The 21091-nt window shown below is 36.6% G+C and overlaps 1 protein-coding gene across 1 annotated transcript; it reads left to right on the top strand.

Moving 5' to 3' along the window:
• Nucleotides 1-2028: 2028 nt before the first annotated feature.
• LOC113507109 (leucine-rich repeat-containing protein 74A-like) lies at nucleotides 2029-12675 on the top strand. The gene is made up of 10 exons (XM_026889969.1): nucleotides 2029-4132; nucleotides 4434-4555; nucleotides 4658-4836; nucleotides 5422-5565; nucleotides 5919-6040; nucleotides 7093-7237; nucleotides 8356-8548; nucleotides 9905-10071; nucleotides 10681-10850; nucleotides 11329-12675. The coding sequence occupies exons 1-10, from the start codon at nucleotides 3844-3846 to the stop codon at nucleotides 11454-11456; spliced, it is 1659 nt and encodes a 552-aa protein (XP_026745770.1). The 5' UTR covers nucleotides 2029-3843; the 3' UTR covers nucleotides 11457-12675.
• The last annotated feature ends 8416 nt before the right edge of the window (nucleotides 12676-21091 follow it).

The raw sequence follows: 21091 nt of genomic DNA, 5'->3' as shown, positions 1-21091 counted from the left end.
TCAACGTTTACATTCCATGGAAATTTTAAAAGAAATATTGGACCTGAAAAACAAACGACGGCATGAAATTCCGTCGTTGAAATAAATTACATAAAATCGTATTGTGTGTTTGGCACAAACTGAATGAATAAATAACATTAAAATCGATTTTCAATGAAATGACGAATATTTGTCGACAGTGAAGTATCGATGTTTATTTATATCGATATATTTTTACGTGGGATGTTTTCGATGGACGTAATAATGTATTCTGTAAACTAAATTGGATGATTAATGTATCGGAGCGCAAACAATAGGGTGGTCAGGGTTTGTCAACATTTTGATGCGTAACAAACGATAGATATTACTAGTAATTTGAATAGAGGTTGATGAATATCGTACCTAGGGGGGTTGCATTTGTGTTTCGACACTCGTCCAACAGTATTGAGCAAGCTACCCCTGACACAAACATTACCTATTAAGTGCAACATTATAGCGTTACAGCAACCCAGTAAAACCTATTTCACTAAACCGACTAAGAAAATACCTATCTAATCCTGTAGATACGCACATTATTCTCTCCTGTCACCTAATACTCGAGAGCCGTACACTGGCCGTACCTTTCAATTAATAAATAAGGCGGTACTATAAGTAATAATTACATGTAGTCCGATATATCACGATTTATAAAGACAGCGGTGGGTAAGTGAACGAAATACGCGAGTTGAGGGCAAAGTTGCCTCCGCTTTTGGGCCTTGGAGGGCAAAAACTCGGCTAACGACCTCCGAAAAACATTTCAGGGGCCTACCGGCACTATTAAAAGTAATACTGTTATGGTGAGAGAAGGAGATGCTGCTCTACATAGTCTATTTGCTGTCTCGCTTCTTCAATTACTACGGTATTATTTTAATAGGTAGTAAAAGGTTTTCAGCTAACCTACGTTATAGAAATAGTTTTCCTACAAAATAACGCGATAATTTACACTTTGAGTAACGGTGGCCTTTAAGCTTTTAGTGCTGTGGAATTTTTATTTTGTTTACGGAACACGTGAATAATTTTATTTATTTTTATTGGTTTTGTGATCAAATTGTGTATAAAATGTTCCGGAACGTTTTATTTAATTTATTAATTGCTTACCTTAACAATTTGTTTGAGGTTTTTATGTTTGTAAGCTTATTTGATGTCAAACACTTTTATTCAGTCTTTAAAGTTGAGTCATGGAAGGAAATCGGAGGGGATGCCCTACAAACTAAGAAAAACTGGCAGTTTCTTTTTTTCCTGATTGAAAATCATCGAATTATTCTCCTTTGGGTTGAGCAGAAAAGCCAGGACACAATCACGCTGGAGGGTTGGCCTCCAAATTAGCAATCACAATAATAGGTATACCTCAATTGACTAAAATATCATGTTATGTTTTCCCACAGACATCACAGTACATTGAGCGGACACATCTAATTCCCAAATACCAGGTATTTTATTAACGAGCCTACCTGACGCCTTTAAATACTGCCTTCAATGTTCTGAAATAAGATCAAGTCAATTATCGGCATATAGAGAAATAAGGCAACGTGTCCCCGAAGCGAAACGCCTGATTACGTCATACGCAATTAGGTCGTCTTACGGAATTTGTTCCGTTCCTATAATAGTTGGTAATTAGTATTGAAGTTAGGTGAAAGGTTTGATATATCGCTTGTTCCTAAAATTTGTTGTGCAAGCAGTCCAAATAGACAAAATAATAAGATTTATTTGGATGTCGAGCGAAAACTGAAGTCGATTAACTCAAACGGATGTTCTACTATATCTTTGAGTACTGACTTGATACTAGCTGTTGTCCGCGACTTCGTTCCCGTGGGTAGAAGTTATAAGTTATGATTTATACCTGCCCTGTTTTTTCACATTTTCTATTGTACCTATCTTCGCTCCTATTAGTCGCAGCGTGATGGTTTATAGCCTAAAGCCTTCCTCGATGAATGGTCTATTCAATACAACATAATTTTTCAATTTGGACCAGTAGTTGGTGAGATTAGCGCGTTCAAACAAACAAACAAACTCTTCAGCTTTATATATTAGTATAGATTATTATGGTTGTGGAAGCCTAATAAAGTAATACTCGGCGTAGAGCGGCCTCTCTCTTCATTTCCCGCAGTTACGAAGAAGATTTGACGTAGTTTTTAATGGTGGTTTAGACCTAGAAGACTAGAGTCACTAATTAACGTTGCGACAGTGCCCGAAAAAGGTCTACTTGAAAAAAAAATGATTTTGTTTTTGGGTAAAGGTGAAAAGAACCATAAACCATGTATTTCAGGACTCAATTCAATACGTTCCCTGATAACAATACATTTCTATCGTACACAAATAAAACAGCAGACGGTCGTTAGTCTCGAAATGTCGAAAGTACGAAAGAAAAATAAAAAGCAGGCATTGGTAGCCCGATAGGTTATCGACTACTAAAGCAGATAAGTAATGGAATATTATTTTTCCATCTTCGTCACGATAAAGACGTTTAGCATCAGGGAGCCCATCACTTACCCGTTGGAATTCAGTATTGAGGCAATCGCGGATCCGTTAACGGCAGTGTAATGGTGTTTTTATGATTTTTCCCCGCCATCAACACTGCCTAAAGCTCTATTGTTTCACGCTGAGTGATTTATTTACGCCGGAATGTATGAGGTGTTTAGAGAAGCTGGATTTGGATGCGTGCTTCTGTGAAATGATGGCAGTTTATAACGCCCTGACACGCGGCCGGGCCTGATTTTTTGAGTTATATGGTTCTGCCTATGTAAATATCTGACGGTGATTATTAAGCAAATCCTTCTCTCGCATTCGTTTCAATGCTCATGGATTACTGAGTGTTTTTATGAATATTGCAGATAATATGGAAATTGAATCACGGACGACGAAAATATCTAACACTTTTGACACACTTTTAGGAATTTCAGATATATTATGATAACGAAAGGAAATATAATTTATCTTTTCTGACGAAGTATCATCAAAAGCCAATTTTGAACGTCGTCGCTTTGCTGTTCTTGTCGCGATTTCACATCTGCAAATCTTTATGAAATCAAGATTTGAACATAACGTTTTTACAGCGCTCTTGCTTCTAACTCATTTCTATAAATCGACGATAAAGCTTTACAAATAACAATAACATGATCTTTATTGGCAATTCATTGTGAATACGTAAATATGTCGCGTATCAAGTTTATTGCTTTGTTGGTATTCGTCAAAACGTTTTATTATCTCGCTAGTTTGGGGAGGCTCATAAACTTGGATCTCAACCGTGGGAAGGGCTGCAGGATACTTTTTACTTCGACACACGCACACACAGCCTGTGAACGCAGACAGAGGTTTGTGAAAACTCATCCCCGCATTTGTACACCAACTGGCTTCGGTAAATGTTTGCTTGGCTCGATATTGCACGCCACATGACGCTTTTTGCTCTCCACTCTTGCCACCGACGGCTGTTTGAAATCATGTCCTGTTTACAAAGATAACTTTCATCTCGAATGGAACGGTTACATTAGTCGTTTGACTGTTTTGCGTCCGCGGGGCGGAAAACTAATTTGGAACGAACGATACGTAGATAAACTTTGTTGCGCGCAAGACAGTTGCGTTTCAAATAAACATGTGCTTTAATTGTTAACGCGATAATTGTAATTGGTTTATACAGTTTGTGGGGTATTCCAATAATCGTTTGTATTTCCAACTTTTTGGTCAAACATTAAAAAATTAAATCTTCATTGTCAATCTTCCAGCGAAACATACAGTTTCAATGCTTGTCAAATTGACAACTTACGAATTATACGCAAAGTATAGTTAGTAGTTTTGGATATTAATTCTTAAGTACGCCTGTTAAGTGCAATGGATTATTTCGCTGATTCCGATGAGGACTCGCCTCCTTTGGTTGAGGAGCTCCATGTGGCCATTTCGACCACATCGTCATCTCAAGAAGTGTCTTTGGAGTCCGTGGAGTGGATTCCTGAAGACAGTCCGAAGATGAAGCTGTACAAACAGGGGCTCTACGATCCTGGTCCCGGAGAGATTTGTGCAGAATATGTGTTCGTGTCGTCAAGCTCGCTTCAGGAACATCTGTATTACTGCTATCCAGGGGTTACAGATCCAGGCATTGTTGAAGCGATACTTCGTCCAGGTACAACATAATATAATGGTATTACAGTTTATTTTAATTAGTGGGAACTCATAAGGAAGGGATTGTATGTAATATGTTATTCTACGTAAGTATAATTTGTAAGTTTGTATATAGTGTTGGGTTAGTAGCTTCGAGGGATGTTAACATTGGTAACTTTAAAAAGAATATTAATGTATTTCCTGTGCTCTGAAGATTTATTGGTATTGAAGCTATGTTAAGTAACCACGCAAAAGGCCGCATTGATTACAGTTAATTTATTTAATTTTGGTGTTGCTTGACCTAAATGTTTTTCGATTTCTAGAGAAGCAAAAAATATATCCTGATGATGGACAAGAATTATATTTGGATTTGTGCGATGAAATGAAGATAATGCCAGTTGGGATATTTTACAGAGGTTTGCGAGACAAACAAATCGATTTAAAAGTTAGTTTTATGTAAATTTCTACTTTACTACTATTTCTACTTTTTAAATATTTTGCTTCTATTCTTATAGAAGCAAAATATTTTTGGATTTTATATTTTCAGTATTACGGCGTCAACCCATCAGGAGTGAGGGCTATGTGTATGGCGTTAGTTAACAATCGTACTGTCAAGCGGCTGGATCTGACTGGGAACTACTTAGAGGGCCCCGACGCCTGCTACCATCTCGGACAAATGCTGGGTGACAGGAATGCTCTGCAAAGTCTTGTGTTGTCTTGTTGCAAGTAAGAGGGAGCTTAGTGTTTGGAAAACATTATTTTGAAAAGATTGGGTACCGTTCGGAGTAACCTCCACTAAACGTTGATAGACGGATACCGGTCTTGTTAGACGTGTGGAGGACTCGCGTAAAAGAGGGTTCCTTAGAAGGAAAATACAAAAAATAGTCTGCATAAAATTTTTGGTCGCGCCAACAGTAATTCGTTATCTTGGAAAATTTATACTGTTAGCAATCAGGATTCATGAGATACAGCCTGATAACAGAAACACGGACATACATCGAAGTCTTAGTAACGTGGTTCCGTTTTGTAACCCTTTGGGTACGAACTATGAGACTGGATAGTAGGTAGCGTGACCCTTTGCTCTGCTGTGGAACAATTTAGGTTCAAAATAGTAATTTTCAATAGTACTGATACAAACTGATGAGAGAATAAGCCTGAATGTTTTATTTCTATTTTCATTATATTATTTGTATTGTTGAAATAACGACAGATATTCAAGAGCTTACCAAAAGCTCTCTAACTTGATTTACACCTTTTTTCATGTCGAACACAATTGATTTCTGATTGATTTGTATTTTTCTACGTTTTTAGAATAAGTCCTGAGGGTGTCCGACGGCTGGTGGTCTATCTGTCTCGACGCCAAATGACATTACTGGACTTATCGTGGAATGATTTAAGAGATTTAGGACTGTCGTACCTAGCCGAAGCCATCGAACAAGGTGCAGTTATTAAACAGTAAGTTCTATATTTTATTATAGACATTATTGTGTTTGACACAGGGTATAATTTCGTAAGATGAATGATAAATTGCTATGTTCAGCATTTATTGCTACTGTGTTGAAGGTAGGGTAAAGTTTAACCACTTTTTTAGTTTCAATATTCACGACCTTTAAAAGTCGGCTGAATAAATCACATGCCTTTACCTTAGTAAGTACATAAGTCGGTACCAGCCGATATACATCTCTATGCTAGGCACAGCCCCCTTCCTGCATTGATCACCATGATAGCTCACTGCAGGTTGGCAATTTCAAATTTGGCAGGGGATCTCAATCTGCACTCATAAGTTTTAATTAAAGTTTTTGTTTCAGGTTAAATTTGAGCCGCAATGACTTGTCAAGCGCAAGTGCTTTCATATTGGCCGATGCGCTCGGCGTCAACAATTGTGTTACACATTTGGATCTTTCTTGGAATAAGTTCACGAGGGTCAGAGGTATTTGTAATCGTTATATTTATATCTCTAGCTATAATAGGCTAAAGGACAAAACCCAATGTACCCCGCGTAGCATAACTATTTTTGAGAAATGCTGGTTCTGAGCCTGAGTGTCTTTGTGCATGTGACTTGAATCATCGTTACACAAGGGATAAATATTTTTTGATATTTATTCCTCATGTAATTATCATTCAGGGTCTTCTAACATAGTTGTGTGACGCAGTTGTAACTATACGTAAACTGTGAGTGTATAAAACTCTGTATCATGTAATGTTTAATGCGTTGAAAGTTGACAATAAATTCGTTGAGGCGAGCCGGCACACATGGCCGTTTAGAACATTCACAACTGGAACTTTCAACGAGCTATTTCGTTGGCGGGTTCTACCCTCTCATAAATATTAAATAGGACATGAGCTTGCCACAGTTTTATTTCGAACATGCTTTTGACGTGTGTTTTCTGCGCTTATAATGCTGAAAAACTTGGATGTCAATCAATGCGCGGTTATTTCACACGGTCATGTCGGATGGATGGAAACAGTTTGTGTTTTTTTGTTGAACGTCAATATTGAAGCTTATATCGGGATTTGTGGAGTATAATGGTCGTGTAACAAAAATTGGAATAGGATCTACGTTTCTTTTTTGTTTTTCGTAATTCCCATATAGCGGGGTTTTTGGAAACCAGTAAATATGTTTCATACCTCAATGTTTTTTTTTTGGATTTAGGTATTTGTTTACATGCAATGTAATATTCTGTCTAAAAAATATTTTTTTATTTATATTTCTTGATTTTTGACCTATGGGAGCATAGGTACCAGAAAAATCATGAAATATATTCTCCAAAAATATATTCTAATAAATAAACATTGAAAATTTGTAAGAAATATTTTTTGAGTTATAAATGATCTACAGTGGACAATTCCTACATTCGTCCACATCCTAAACGTTCTTAGAGCAGAAGAAAAAATGGGCAACAAAACCAGCAAAACGGACGAAAGCCAAAATTTTCAGCCTTTGTTTATAAATGCCTAATCAAACCTAACCAAACCATTCAGGTCAAGTTGCCCTTTGCCGTCGTCTGGGCCATAGCAACGTGCTGGTGAAGCTGGACTTGTCCTGGACAGGCCTGAACATCACCTTGGAGCTGCGGAACTTGTTGGGAATCAAAAACTTAAAGATACTCAACCTCAGCTACAATAGGTATTAGACTGTTTATAGAGCCTGTAAGTACACTGCACGTAGGGGTTGTAGGAGGAAGATTCAAAGGAGGTTCTCAATTCTTCCTTTTCTTTTATTTACCACAGATCTTCTGAATTAGAAAATCCATTTTTATTGATTCTTTTTTCATTTAACCTGATATAGCTTTCATTTGGTCCTTTAAAATTTTCATCAAGTTAGGCTCAGTAGCTTTTGTTTATTTTTAGTACTTGTCGAGTTTAAAGTTGACCTAAATCACATTTAGGTTGAAAAGGTGATCGCATTTTGTTTCTTGCAAAGAGACTTTCTATTTTTATGCCATTAACCTGCCTTAATATCTCATTGGCTTTACGTGAATAGCTCAGTTGCATAACACCTCACTATTCAGTAGTTACGTGTTCAATTCCTTATAATTCCCGTGATATAAGGTTACATTGGAGCAATGCGAGATCCGTTTCCTTATTATCTGCAAATGAGATGCAATTATGTCTATTTCGAGCCCGGCTTGATTACCGCTGTGGAGGTAAATAACAACGTTAAAAGAATGTCCTGTTTAACGATGCCGGTGAATTATAGTCGCTTTGAGAGAGCTATGATGAGAATCTTGATGATATTTTGCGGAGGACAAAAATGCTGAAAGTGAATGCTGGCAGTTAATGTGGTAGGAGTTAAGAGCACGGAGCGTTTGAATTGGAACTATTTATATATTTTCAACTAGCTTCAAAAAGAAGGTTTTTGATGCGTCTGTATTTTTCAGAATAGCTGGTATTTGGTCGCAAAAAAAATCTTGTCTCAGTGGTTTAATTGAAGTCGGTTGTATGTTTTTGTTGTTTATATATTTGGGACAAACAGTTATACATTATGTCTGCATAAATAACTTAAATTATCCACAACATATGATATGCTTAAAATATGATTCAGGTGTATATAATTGTGAAACATAATGGGATCGATAGATGGGAGTAGGATTGACGAGAAGGTCAAGAGGTTAATGGTATAAGCCTACTCTCCTGTTGGTATTACATTTTCAAAAATGTTGTGACTAACTACTAACTCCATGGTTAAACTAAATCGTTGTTGAGTTTGATCGTGAAGTGAATAAAATTAAAATGTTTAAACAGGCTTTCTACTGTTGCTGCTAAGATCATAGCCAAGAGTCTACATTTGGCGAAAAAGCTTCAAGTTCTGGACCTGTCTTCCAATCCTTTCTTGCCAGGTGATGCGTTGTTGCTTCTGGAGAAGATGAGACACGAGAATGTCAAAATACAGGAGTTACTGATGAACCATGTTGTGGTCAGCAAGGAGTTTTATGATGTAAGTATCTGCCTGAATCTAGTATATAAAATTCTCGTGTCACGATGTACGAAATTGAACTCCTCCAAAACTGCTTGACCGATTTTTATGAAATTTTGTTTGCATATTTGGAAGGTCTGTGGCCGTGCAAAATCTATTATTCATAAAATGTTCACCAACCAGGGCGCCACCCAAACGCATACAAAAAAGTGGTTTACCCCTTCAGGAGAACTTCAATGATATACACGTATAAAAAATATTGCTTTGCGTAATGGTGACAGCGCTCTATATATAGATCGGCGTCTTCCTTCCACTACTGTAGGAGTCCTAAAAGAGGTGGTTGTTGGCCCTACAGTGTGCCTAGGTCCTCTGTACTAAGGGTTAAACAGTAATGAGAGCCTAACATGACATCCCACTGTGGGCCGGTTAGATGTCAAGGCCTACGTTTAAACCTGATTATAATCTTGGTAGAACTTCAACGAAGTTCTAGTTCACAACTCTTAGTACGACAAAAAATAAACCGGTCAAGTGTAAGTTGGACTCGCACTGAGTTTCGTGGACATAGATTAAAAATAAACGAATTGGCTCGACCTTTATTTTTAGAAATAGAACGGAATTTATAGTACGGAACTCCAAAAGTCATGTTAAATCTGACTTATATTTAATATGAATAAGAAATAACGTACGGAAGCCTTTGAAATGTGAGGATTAAGATATTTGAAATAATGTTACCAGGAAAGTGGGTTTGTTAGCTTGTTAGAGTAGAATTACAGAGTCGGATCTACTCATTTATTGGATTTCTCGTTTTAATTTAGAATCAGGGTCTCTTGGAAATATGAATAGAACTTTATCCTTTACGTTTATTTTAATGTTTAATGAAACGTTTGTTTCTTTATTCTCGTAATAATTACTTCTAGAAAGGTATTATCGAAACGGTTCTTCAGCTGTTGTATTAGTTTAATGAATATATGTTTAAAATGTTCTTCTAACCTAAGCCTATTGCCACCTATTTAAAAAAACTTTCATTGTAATTGTTGAAAAGAGACATCGCTGCACAATATAATAATAGTTTTAGCGCGCGACTTAGCGGCGAGAAGCTATTAGTTAGGATTTAGTTTTAGACGCAACTTATCCCCGTTTTTGTAAAATATTTCATGATTGCTCTGCTCCTATTAATCATAGCGTGATCTATTCCCATAACCGCTCTCATTAATCATAGCGTAATATATCCCTTACCTTCTTTAATAAAAAGCTATCTAACACTGAAACATTTTTTTAAAATCAGACCAGTAGTTTTTGTGATTAGCTCGTTCAAACTCTTCAGCATTACCTAAATTCAGCATTAAGTACCAATTTATGAGAGTTTTATTCGTTTAGGAGCTGCAAGCAATATTGGCGTTAGATTTTAGAAAGAACACAAAGATAACACATGGTACGGTGCTCTGTAACTATTCGATAAAGTTGCATGATTTGAGGACGATCACAGTGCAGAGTCTGATCCATACGACAAAGAAGAAGAAGAAAAGTAGGAAGCCGGACGCTGTGTAAGCAAAGTATTATTTTTAAACGCGGATGCAAAAAGGTGTCATATGTATGACGTATAAAAGGTGAATTATGTGCGAGTCTAAATATAAATGTTTCATTAAAATCGTTTGAGGCATTCAAAAGTTGTGGGGGTAAAATTGGGGAAGAATAACCAAATGTCTGCAAATAAGTATACATGTCTGATAACTTGGTGGAGGGGGGGGGGAATGGGATATGGAATTCTGATTATCGTACTACATTTCAGTCTTTGTAATTCATCATTGTCAAGGGTTTTTTATTTTTTGGTTTATCGTGTAGTAGTACTTATTACTTACCCTAATGTAGGGTAGGGCACGTCAGAAGCCTACGGGTGTGTTTAACTCTGACGCCAGGATGTATGTCACTTGGAAGCAAAGAAAGTCGGAGAGACCCAAGTACGGTTGGCAGTAGATTAATAATAATAATGATTAGGTGTCGCCTATAGATCCTATCAGAGAAAAGAGGAAAGAATTTATAGATTCTTTTGTTTTAGAATTTTTTACTCTGATGCAGTTTTGATAGTTCATACTTTACTTGAAAAATTACCTTTGATGTAAACGATATTGCATAGCATACTCTTTTTTAAACAGAGACTTCATAATGGATTTCCAAAAGAGACACAACAGTGTCGAGCCAGGGGAATTCATTAAAATATTGCAGGCAAAGGAACTGCACATCCATGATGAGATCATAAATGGTCTCGTGGATCTGTTTCCTGGACCCAAGAATGATAATGGATGGAAAACTCTTAGCTTAAAAGGTAATTGTCTTTATTTATCCTCCTTTTATTATTAGTACTTATTACTTATAGTAGCATGGGGGACGATGGAAGAGGCTAAGTCTGGAATAGGAGTGAGATAAGCGGTCAGATATTTATCTCCCTGATGTCTAACTAGTTTCCCATTACTACTAGACTCTTAGTGTGTGATCTAAAATGAATAGTTTAGAAACTGAACGGAATTCGGCAAGTAGAGTTTAGTTCATTTTTGCCTATATAGCATATTGATCTACACTATAGGACGCTTCATAAGATTCCATACACGTTATAGTGGGAAAAATATCTGTGTGTAACATTTTTTTTATATTTCATTTGGCCTGAGGGCGTATCATTAGGTAATATTTTTGAAGAGAGATGTTGCACCTTTGAGGTTTGGGTGGTTGTAGCATTTCTGAGCTCTGATTCCTGACAGACCTTCCTTCAGGTCTCATGTATTTGCTTAATCCTCATATTTTTACAGCTCTGGTCGAGTACATCTATAGGCTACTCCCTCATAAGATGCCGCCACTGAGCCCGCCAGCGTCACCAACGCCACCTGAACCGATTTCACCAATGGCAGGAAAGAAGTCACCTATACAGGGAAAATAGTTATGACTTAGAACAAAGTATGTCATGTCTGTTAACGAAAAAGTGTAAGCATGAAGAAATGGTATTCTAAAATACCTAATGGTGGTCTAAAATGATTTTCGCGTCTAAAGTGTTTTATTTCGAAACCATACAATGTGTGGAGAAGCTTCTTTATTTCCTCCGAAAAAAAGTGGAACGTTTTATTTTTAATACTATCTAGATTAGTCATGCAAGACACAAATTATGACTAGAATAAAGATGGCAGCCTGCTAAAATGATTAGTGTCATTCCGTGTTGCCATCGTTATATATTTAATTGTTTAAGTTGACGTTTCATTGTTCTTGTTTAAAGCAAATATGTAAGAATCAAAAACTTAAATTTAAATAGAAGATAATTTAATTTAAGTTAACAAAACAGTAAGATACTATTTTTTAAGTTCTTTTTATTACAAAGTAAGATCGTTCGCTTACTTTTATGCTCATAACATATTGCTAGGTATATTTCGTTCTGCAGGCTTAAATGGATTCATTTGTTAAATGTAATCTGTAAAGATTACATCGCCTGGCCCTTGTGTTGAAGGCAAAATTAGCTGCTTCTCTTTGCTAAGGTATTCACAACAATATCTTGTTATCTTAAGTTTCACTTTGTACTGAAATATTTAATTTGTTTCTGTGAGTTGGCTCGAGAAACATTTTAGATAGAAGTGTGTTTATGTTATATTTTAAGACAAGCCCCTATATTTTAATTATTTTCATAAGATTCAATGTATTCTTTATGTTCCAACATTGTAGTTTTGAAGTAATTTAAGTCAAACTTTATGTGTGTAGTAATAAAGTTGTAAATAAAGTGTCTGAAGAGTGCTTTTGTGTTTAGTACGTGAAGTAAATGTCTTTTGGGTTTTAGAGGCCATAAATAAGATTTTAATCCTTCGTGTAAATACTGGGGTTGAGACGTAACGATGGGTTGGGGAACAGTGTGCGATCCCTCTCGGTCTGCCCGACGCGAGTATATTATAAGATGTTTCTCATAGCAAGTAAATTGTCAAAATATTGCTAAGAATTACTGTACATATCAATAAATTATTGAAAATACTAAGCCAATTTAACTTTGCGCGAGTATGCCTATCAGAGGCATTATAAGTTTATTAGCAGAACGTCATGGCATGTTGCCATTATACAATAATTTATAATGTTACTTCTTTAATAACCCTCAACACGGTCATGAAGCAAGGTTTAATTGTTAAAAAATATATAACAGTAAACCCTATTACTAACCTTAAACACTTGGTAACATGGTGCGATAGTGGATAGACACAGTCAAAGTCATTTCCCTAGTTTGAATAAACTACATAAGATGTATAAGAGGCATATTTCTTGCCAAATATCCAATCCAATCCATAATACTTGTCCAAAATAAAGCGAACAGTTTTCAATATACCATTCTAAAACGAAATTGGTTTCTCGACATGTCGTGTGACGTAACAGCGTGACAAATGACGTCACGGGATCGACCCAGTGTCACGTGACCGCAGCAAAGGACTCGAATTGCTTTGATGTACAGCAGTTAGTGTTCAATTGCTGACGGTACTTCGGTAATTTAATTTGCTTTGGAGGCTAAAATTATCTTTGGGTGGTACTTAATGTTTGAGGTGTTTTGGTGAACTGATTTTACTTCTAAAGCGCAGTTACAGTCATTATTATGTTTTAAAAGAGCTTGAAAAAGGCTTTTGAATTGAATGGGTAAAAGACCTGGATTTTTATGCAGTACCTTTTGTTAATATTTTTTTAAACTCATCTTGTCCTTATGGTGGACAGGACAGTTATTCACTAAGTAAAGTTTTGTGTATTAATAAATAACAATTTTAAAATTATACAAACTGTAACTGTTTTCATGATAAGCACATGCTAGTTCCTTCAGCTGTGGGACATAGCATACCGGCCGATAATATATATTTTTTTAAAGCTCGTCATTGGTCATCTACAAAACAGAAATAGTCGATTCACATAAAAACTCTTTTGTCTCCTACGCTCGAGAACGGAACACGGTGTACGTATGTGTGTGTGAGCTCCCGCGTGACGTCATCACGTGTTGTAAAAGGATTACGGCATGTGTGTCATGTTGTGCTGTGCATACACGCTTGACCTGAAGCTTACATTCCTTCAGTTCCTGTATTATATTGTTATGTATGCGACTCACTCTACGTACGTGACGAAGGTGAGTATGTAGTGTGGTATGTAGTCTGATATTGAGGCGAATTTTTGGTTGATTGCTTAAATCTTCTGTGCATTCTTGTCATTGGAGGTTAGGTTGATGATGTCGATGGTGATGATGATAAAATCCTGTTATCCCTCATCAGGTATATAGGACTCGAAGAAGATCTTTCCACTCTTTTCGATCTTGAGCAGCATGGAGGTTAGGTTAATCTATAATATAATTACTAGATGGTGTTGTAAAAAGACAAGAACTTTTCGAGCGAGATTACAAAGCTCATTTTGTGCATTTGTCATTTTTTTTACTTATCTTAATGCGCTATGTCCATTCAAAATGTATCTCACTAAACCACCAAGCCCGATCCTTTTTTAACCGAATACTCCCACTAACATCCAGATAAAGTTAGGTCTAACTGTTCAAATCGTAGATGATTCCCTTTTAGTAGTATAAAGCTATATCTTTCTTAACATTTAATGAGCTGTAAACGTGGAATAAAACGGAGATATTCCGAACATCAAACTGAAAAACTATATTTTCATAAAAATGCGAGATACAATTTTAAATTTAAATAACTCCTATAGAATTTTAACGAGTTTCTATAAAACAGTGGCCTTTGAACTTAGCTGGAGTCAGTGCTTGGAGTAATTATGCTGGAAGAGGGCAAAAACTACGCAATCCGCACCTTACAGTCCGCCTCAATTAACAACTGGTATCACTCGGATTGGGGCCCCGAAAAGTGATAGATTTCATCCCAAAAAAATAAAGCAGAAATCGATTCTGATTAAACTTGTTTTCGGGTTGGATCATCATCACCATCATCATTTTACAAACCCATGATTTCCCCTTGTGTCACCCAACAGATAGACCAATATTATATCGCATTGGATTTTTACATATACCATAAAAGATCACGTGATGGATCAGGCATAGGACTGGAATACACTCAGGATGAGAGGATTTATGCAAGTCGTTTATTTAATGATAGCTGTTAAATTTGGACATTGATGAAAATCTTTAAAGGGCTATCGTGACTGTTAAGTAAAAGAGCTAAATGACATTAAATAAAACAAAGAAACGATTTGATACTAGCGATAACATGGCTAATATTTTTTTCTGTAAAACAAAAATCTGGTAACTTCAATAATTTGATCAATACCAATATATTTCTAACAATCATACTTGCTGCCTTAGTGGCCACATGCCCATAGCTATTTATTGTACACAGGAAATTAAGCCCTTTGTCGTTCATCCGTCTGGCTTTCAAGATTCATTTTTGCTTGCGTGCCACGGATACCACCACTTCTGGGAACATTGCTTACCTTGCTGCGATCTGTAATTGTAATATGGACCCTATTAAGCAGTAAATATGGGTGCTTTTTCTGTGTTTGCGAAGGTGTTGCATATTCTTTTCCCGCTAGTGAAGAGTCCAGTGTATCGTCGTGGAGATACGACCCGCTGTTGTGCACTTAAGGTAGATATTTAGGGTTGTCTAACGATTGCTTTCCATCATCTTTTTTATTTCTTCATATCTAACTTAAACCAATGTTTGGACTTGGCTTAAACGAAAACTTTGCTAGTTCCTTTTTATTATTTCGTCTTCTTTAAATTGATCACCGACTTCAACATTCTTAACACCAAACACAATCACAGCAGTCACGTTTTTATTTTTATTAAAGTTATTTGTTTCGTGATTATTGTTGGTATGACTGGTATCATGATCGTGTGGTCAACGTTCTTCAGTTTCCCATCATGTGGCAGCCCTGCAGCGCTCCCGCGGTGCATGGGCCCGAGTGACTCGGCTCGTTTTTCAGGCCGGTGCACATTACAGCTCACGACGATCCTACAAACAACATTAAAGTTTTTATCTCCGCCTACCTGTCTGGCTGCCACTATAAACTCCGTCTGCAAGGATTCCAGTTATATTGTATATCACTTTGAAGATTCTTCTTTTGATTTGCGTTGTTTTACTTGATAAATATTTTCAATGTTTGTGTGTAAAGTCTGGTTTTGATGAAAGGTTTTGGCGTTTATTGTAGACGGTTTGTGAATTTGTGATTGGTATAAGAAGGTTGTAGTAGTAGTGGAATGATATAACTGCAGAACATAGTAAACTGAAATTCCTTGATACAGAAAATTTAATTCAAAATGTGAGTTTGAGAAAATTACATGAACTAATATGAATAGGGACAGATCAATCACCAACATATTAGACACAGCCTCTACCTTTTAATTTATTCATATCGTTGGGAACACTGATATCCTAACTTTATATAATATCATTCATAATTCGGGTCGGGATCGAATTTTATGTAATGGCGGCTTGGTGTAAATTCTGAGCGTGGTCGACGCCGTGGCTATTGGAAGCACTCGTGTCACCTCGCACGACGTTAGATTACTATGGATAAGCGAATTAATTAATTAAGACATGAAGTTGTTGTTGCTGATCGAAAGTTGACTTGATCTTTCTTTTATAGAAATAACCTTAATAAAAAATGTATATTCGTTATTTGATCGTGGTATTAAAAAAAGAAAGAATACAAATTTGGAAAAGAACGCCTGCTTGAGAAAATTTTCATGATAGTAAATCTTGATTTGTTGTTATAACAGCAACGGATATTCATCATCATTGAAAGTTTCAACCTTCTAGTTATAACGGTCCTCGGTCTGGTGACAGAAGGACAAGATGAAAGACAGCGGACCCTTAGTAATAAAAGCAGGGTTCCTTTTTTACCCTTTCAGAACAGAACCCCAAAAATGACTACCAAATTTGAATACAACCTTTTCCTTAAATTTAATCAAGGACCATGAAATTAACTAGTTTTACAGACGGTATCTGTCACTCTCATTAACACCTAACTATTTTAATGCCAACTTACAAATTGATATTTGTTCTATTAAGTTCTAGTACAAGTTGCTAGTATACTAGTTTCGGTACAGAGGTTCTAATTTAACAAAGCCTCCGCTTCTAATAGAAATGAGGGCGAAAGTTAGCTATTAAACTTCTTGCTATCATTAGGACTTAACGATCTGTGCCTAGGTATACACAGTTGAAGATCTACACACTTTTTGTATGGGGTCTGAAGTGGTCTAGTTGGCAGAGTACGAAAATACACCTTTGAAGTGAATGTTTAGTTTCTCTTTACTCCAACGTCTATTGTTGTCTATTTTATACATTAAATCAATTATTGATTCTATTGATTTTTAACTTCAATGCAACACAGCATCTGTTCTATTCTACAGTATTTAAGGTTAGAAAACAGTAAACTGTAAACGTCAAAAATATAGTTTACCGAAATATGCTGGGTTCAGCTGGTATCTTTTGGAATCGGCAGGATTTTAAGTGGAGCGACGGATAATTGGAGTTTCTCAATCTATTACTACACACCATGTCAAACGCGTCCTCAAGCAACCCTAAGGTTTCCCTTGATGCTTCTACATCATAAGATGTAGTAAAACAATGGAAAGCGTCAGTCATATCCCCTCTAAGTAAACGAAGACGGTTCGTATATCCACAGTAGCACCTCGGCCTCATCCGACCACCAGACATTATTTATACGCCGGCGGCACCCTAACGTGACATATTTTAAAGCGACCGTTTTAATAAGTCGCCTTTAACCTGCCACTTTGGGACCATCGACTCAATGGAAGTGACCAGATTGTTATTCCTTTTTAGGCCTAAGTAAAGGTTTTTTTAACTGAAGTTTGGAATATTGCTGTTTCTAAAAAAACACTGTATGGTATTTGACCAAAGGGAGATTACCCCGTTTTAAATTATTATGGTTGAGAAGAGCGACATTTCTCTTCGCAATAATATTACTTTAAGATGCGGCGGCAGGCTTCCATAATACAGAGGTTTTGGTATATTTCTGATTGTAAGCTAAAGATAATGAATCTGATTGGGCAGTTATCTATAAGTAGGTAGATAATTGAATATCAAGTAAATAACTTTATCTTCGACAAATCCTTTTTTTGGCAATCCATCGAAAAGGTGAACTGGCGAATATGCACAAAGTTCAAAGAAACTTAATAACTTGTGTCACATATTCCGTTAGTTGAGCTCCTCTATGGAAGTCGGTTGGGTCTTGTAAAGCAGGAATTTTACAGCCGAGCCGCTGGGCCACGTCTATTTCCCACGAATACCGCTTCCGGATCGGATGTCCCCAAGGAAAATTTCGTACAGATAAAAATAAATTCAGATTCCAGTTTTATTTTACATCCGTGGTCGGTCCCTGGCCGGCGCCTATATAACTTGCGAGGATTACCCTCGGCACCTTCTAAAATCTAAAGCTAGTGGCATCTGCAACTAATTGATGTGTTCTGCGGGGAATAAAAACTGCACGATTAGGACCCCGATAAAGGTACCCTTGTTTATCACCCGGAGTTCAGAAGTTCGTTTTGTAACAAAATTGTTTATACGCAGTATGGTGCGTGCAATTTCCGGGCACCCAATAAAATATACTGAAATGTTGTGAATTTTCATCTTCCGAAACAGGTTGAATCACTTTTGTTTTGAACTTTTCCGCAAGTTTGGTGTGAAGTTGATAATTTAGGGCGTGGGACTGTTGGTCGATCGCTAAATCTTATACACACGGAACATACCGCGGGCTCGATGATTTACTGGGCAATAAAGTTTTTAATTTCAAGTGGAAACATTCCATTATCGCAGTTTCGTTTTTAATAAGTGAGGGTCGGAGGTGGACCGGCCAATTCCGCTGTGAAATTGAAAAAGTTAAACGACAACATCTAGTACAATTGGTTTTGGGTCGATGGTACAAAACTCATATCGGAGGCCCGGCAGCCTGACTTATCTATCGGTTTATAGAAAACGAGGAACGATTATGGAAATTCAAACAAAACTGGGATGAATGTAATAAGTTTGGGAGCGGAATTTCGTATTTTAGGTATTTGTGGAACTGGCATTAACAGAAGTTTACCAGTACGAATGATTAAAAGGTTTTAGGTGTTTTCGTTGAAATATCCTTTAAGCGAAATAATGGTTCCGTATTAAACTGTAACATTGAAGTTTCATTCATTAAAAGGAGATTTTCTGGGAATATACTCAGTTACTGATGAAATTTTAAATGCTTGAAATTTTAAGTGTTTATCGTGAAGAACTGAGCTTTTATCCACTAAACCATGCAAACCAGAATGACTAAGATAAGCTGAATAAGTAAGTACCTACAATCTTCAAAACAGACCTAGTTCAAACAGATTGATTCGAAATATCGTCACATCTTCGGATTACGTTGTATCTAAGTGTGTCACTACAGTACAACTGGCCAGGCTTCGACATCTAGCTAACAGAATTTCAATCTTGGGCATTTTGCAATAGTGCTCAAGTTTCCTTGTGCTCTCGGGGTGATTATTCGTTAATAATTTCCGAGTGGGCCCCCAGGGCTAAGGGTAAGCTGGTTTGTTCCCTTGAGGGAATCGGGAGTGACTGATTTCTATCGTATCGGCCTGAATCCTGATAGCTTTTGTTGCGAACCGAATTATTTTTAGCCTGCTCAATTTTAATTCAATATAGTTTTCGATTGGACAAAAATATTGGTTTACATGATACACTATTGAGAATAGTTTTTTGAGCCAAACAGGTATCAAATAATTTGAATCGTGGTTTTGAATGGAAACGTTCGCGTTAACTTTATTTTGTTTTCATTAGTCAAATGATTGCTTTTGAGGTTTTTACGCAACATTGCTTAAAAATAAGTAGGGTTTGCGTAAAATAAGGGCAAAACTTTATGTTCAAAAAGAGTTACACACATTTACGATATTTATAATAAGGGATATGTTGATGTCATTCTCTTTGCCCTTTAACAATATGGCTACCAGAAACTAGTCTATACTAAGAACACACACAACCTACAACCCTACCCCAGAAATAACAAACGCGTCTAAAAATACAAGCAGCGAACTCAATAAGTCAATTTCAAGGAAATCGAATATACTAAGCTAGTTACAGACAAAATAACAGAAACAAAGACAGGGCTAGATCCCGGGCCGGGCAAATCCCCAGGGCACCGCCTTCAAGCAACAAGTTATAACGGTATATGGGCCTACAGCCATGACTTAAAGTAATGTCATTGCTGGTGAGGAAGCGGGATAGCGCGCTATACGTTGTAGAGCTGCGTCCCTCTCACACCTGCTGTATATTAGTTTAAAAGATGGTGTTTGGTCTGAGATAGTGGGATGATAGAAGCTATGTTTGCGCAGACTCCTAATTGATTGTTGCTTTTTATGTCTATGTGATGAGAGTCATTTGTAGGTGAGTGTGCTTTTATGTGAATATGAGAATTGATTTTTTTAACTGCTGCCGCAATAATGATCCGCATTTATTTTTATATGGGAGGGTTGACAATATTGCATAGAACTTGGAACTAATTTACATCTTCATGCTAAGGCGAAGCCAAGAACAGAAACAGCCAAGCATATTTTTTTATTGAACTTGGCTCTTTTTTTAGTTTTTATATGAAAAAATATATATATAACTAGACACTATGTGTATATCGTGGTGTTCACGATTCTTTCTCATATACGGAAAGTTTTATTTCCATGATCGCAATGATAGCTAAAGGTTAGCGATTATTTTTATTAAACCAATTTCAATATTATTTTTTTCTCTGCCTGTGTTCTGCATTTGGTCCGGCTAATCTCTGAAATGCCTTTCCCAATCTTGACGTATTAAACTTATGTGAGGTGGCTGATGTTGTCAGGAGTTACTAAGGCTTCATTAATTTAAAATGATTTTTGTTAATTTCCACGCGGTCAAAGTCGCGGTTTCAGCTAGCGTGTCTGCAGAGCACCAGTATTACCTAAAGTGTCTGTAGTATACTTAAAGAGATTTGTTCTTATTTACCATATTGTATAATTCACTTAGCGTCATGGTGTACTGGCAGGCAGTCTCCCGGTGCGTCGGTAGTTTATGAGCAAGATGCTACAGATTAGCTACGGTCCGCTGTAAATTGTGCGATCTAACTGAGTTAGGGTTTCCCCGTATATTCTATTTAAAGTTTACAGCGAAATTAACTTGGTTTTGCAAGTTTTAAGGATGTTTTGAGGAATTCGATTTTTTGTTTTAATATATGGTGGGGCGGGGGTGCGTTAATTTACTGTAGGGAGTGCTACGATTGTTAATTAAACCTTAAAGATTTGGTCAAGTAATGACTTAATCCTTGGTGTATAGAGTAGAAAGTGCATGAGGGTTTCTGATTTTAGATGAATATCTTTCGTTGTCGGTTTCAGATGTGTATTTTTTAGTTTAACATTTAATTATTGTAAGCGATTTCATTGGGAATTAAATTTGTTAAAATGATGTAGATAGAAGAGCGCTATTTTTCCAATAAACTGTTTAACAGATTGGCGATTTTTAAATATTTTTTTGTTGATAAATAAATAAACATATAACATTCAAAACAGTTTGTTGAACCATTAGTTAAGCACTGCAA

Source organism: Trichoplusia ni, unplaced genomic scaffold (assembly GCF_003590095.1).
Source record: "Trichoplusia ni isolate ovarian cell line Hi5 unplaced genomic scaffold, tn1 tig00000615, whole genome shotgun sequence".
Lineage (NCBI taxonomy): Eukaryota > Metazoa > Arthropoda > Insecta > Lepidoptera > Noctuidae > Trichoplusia > Trichoplusia ni.
Note: the sequence above shows the minus strand (reverse complement) of the source record. Positions and strands in the feature narration are given on the sequence as shown.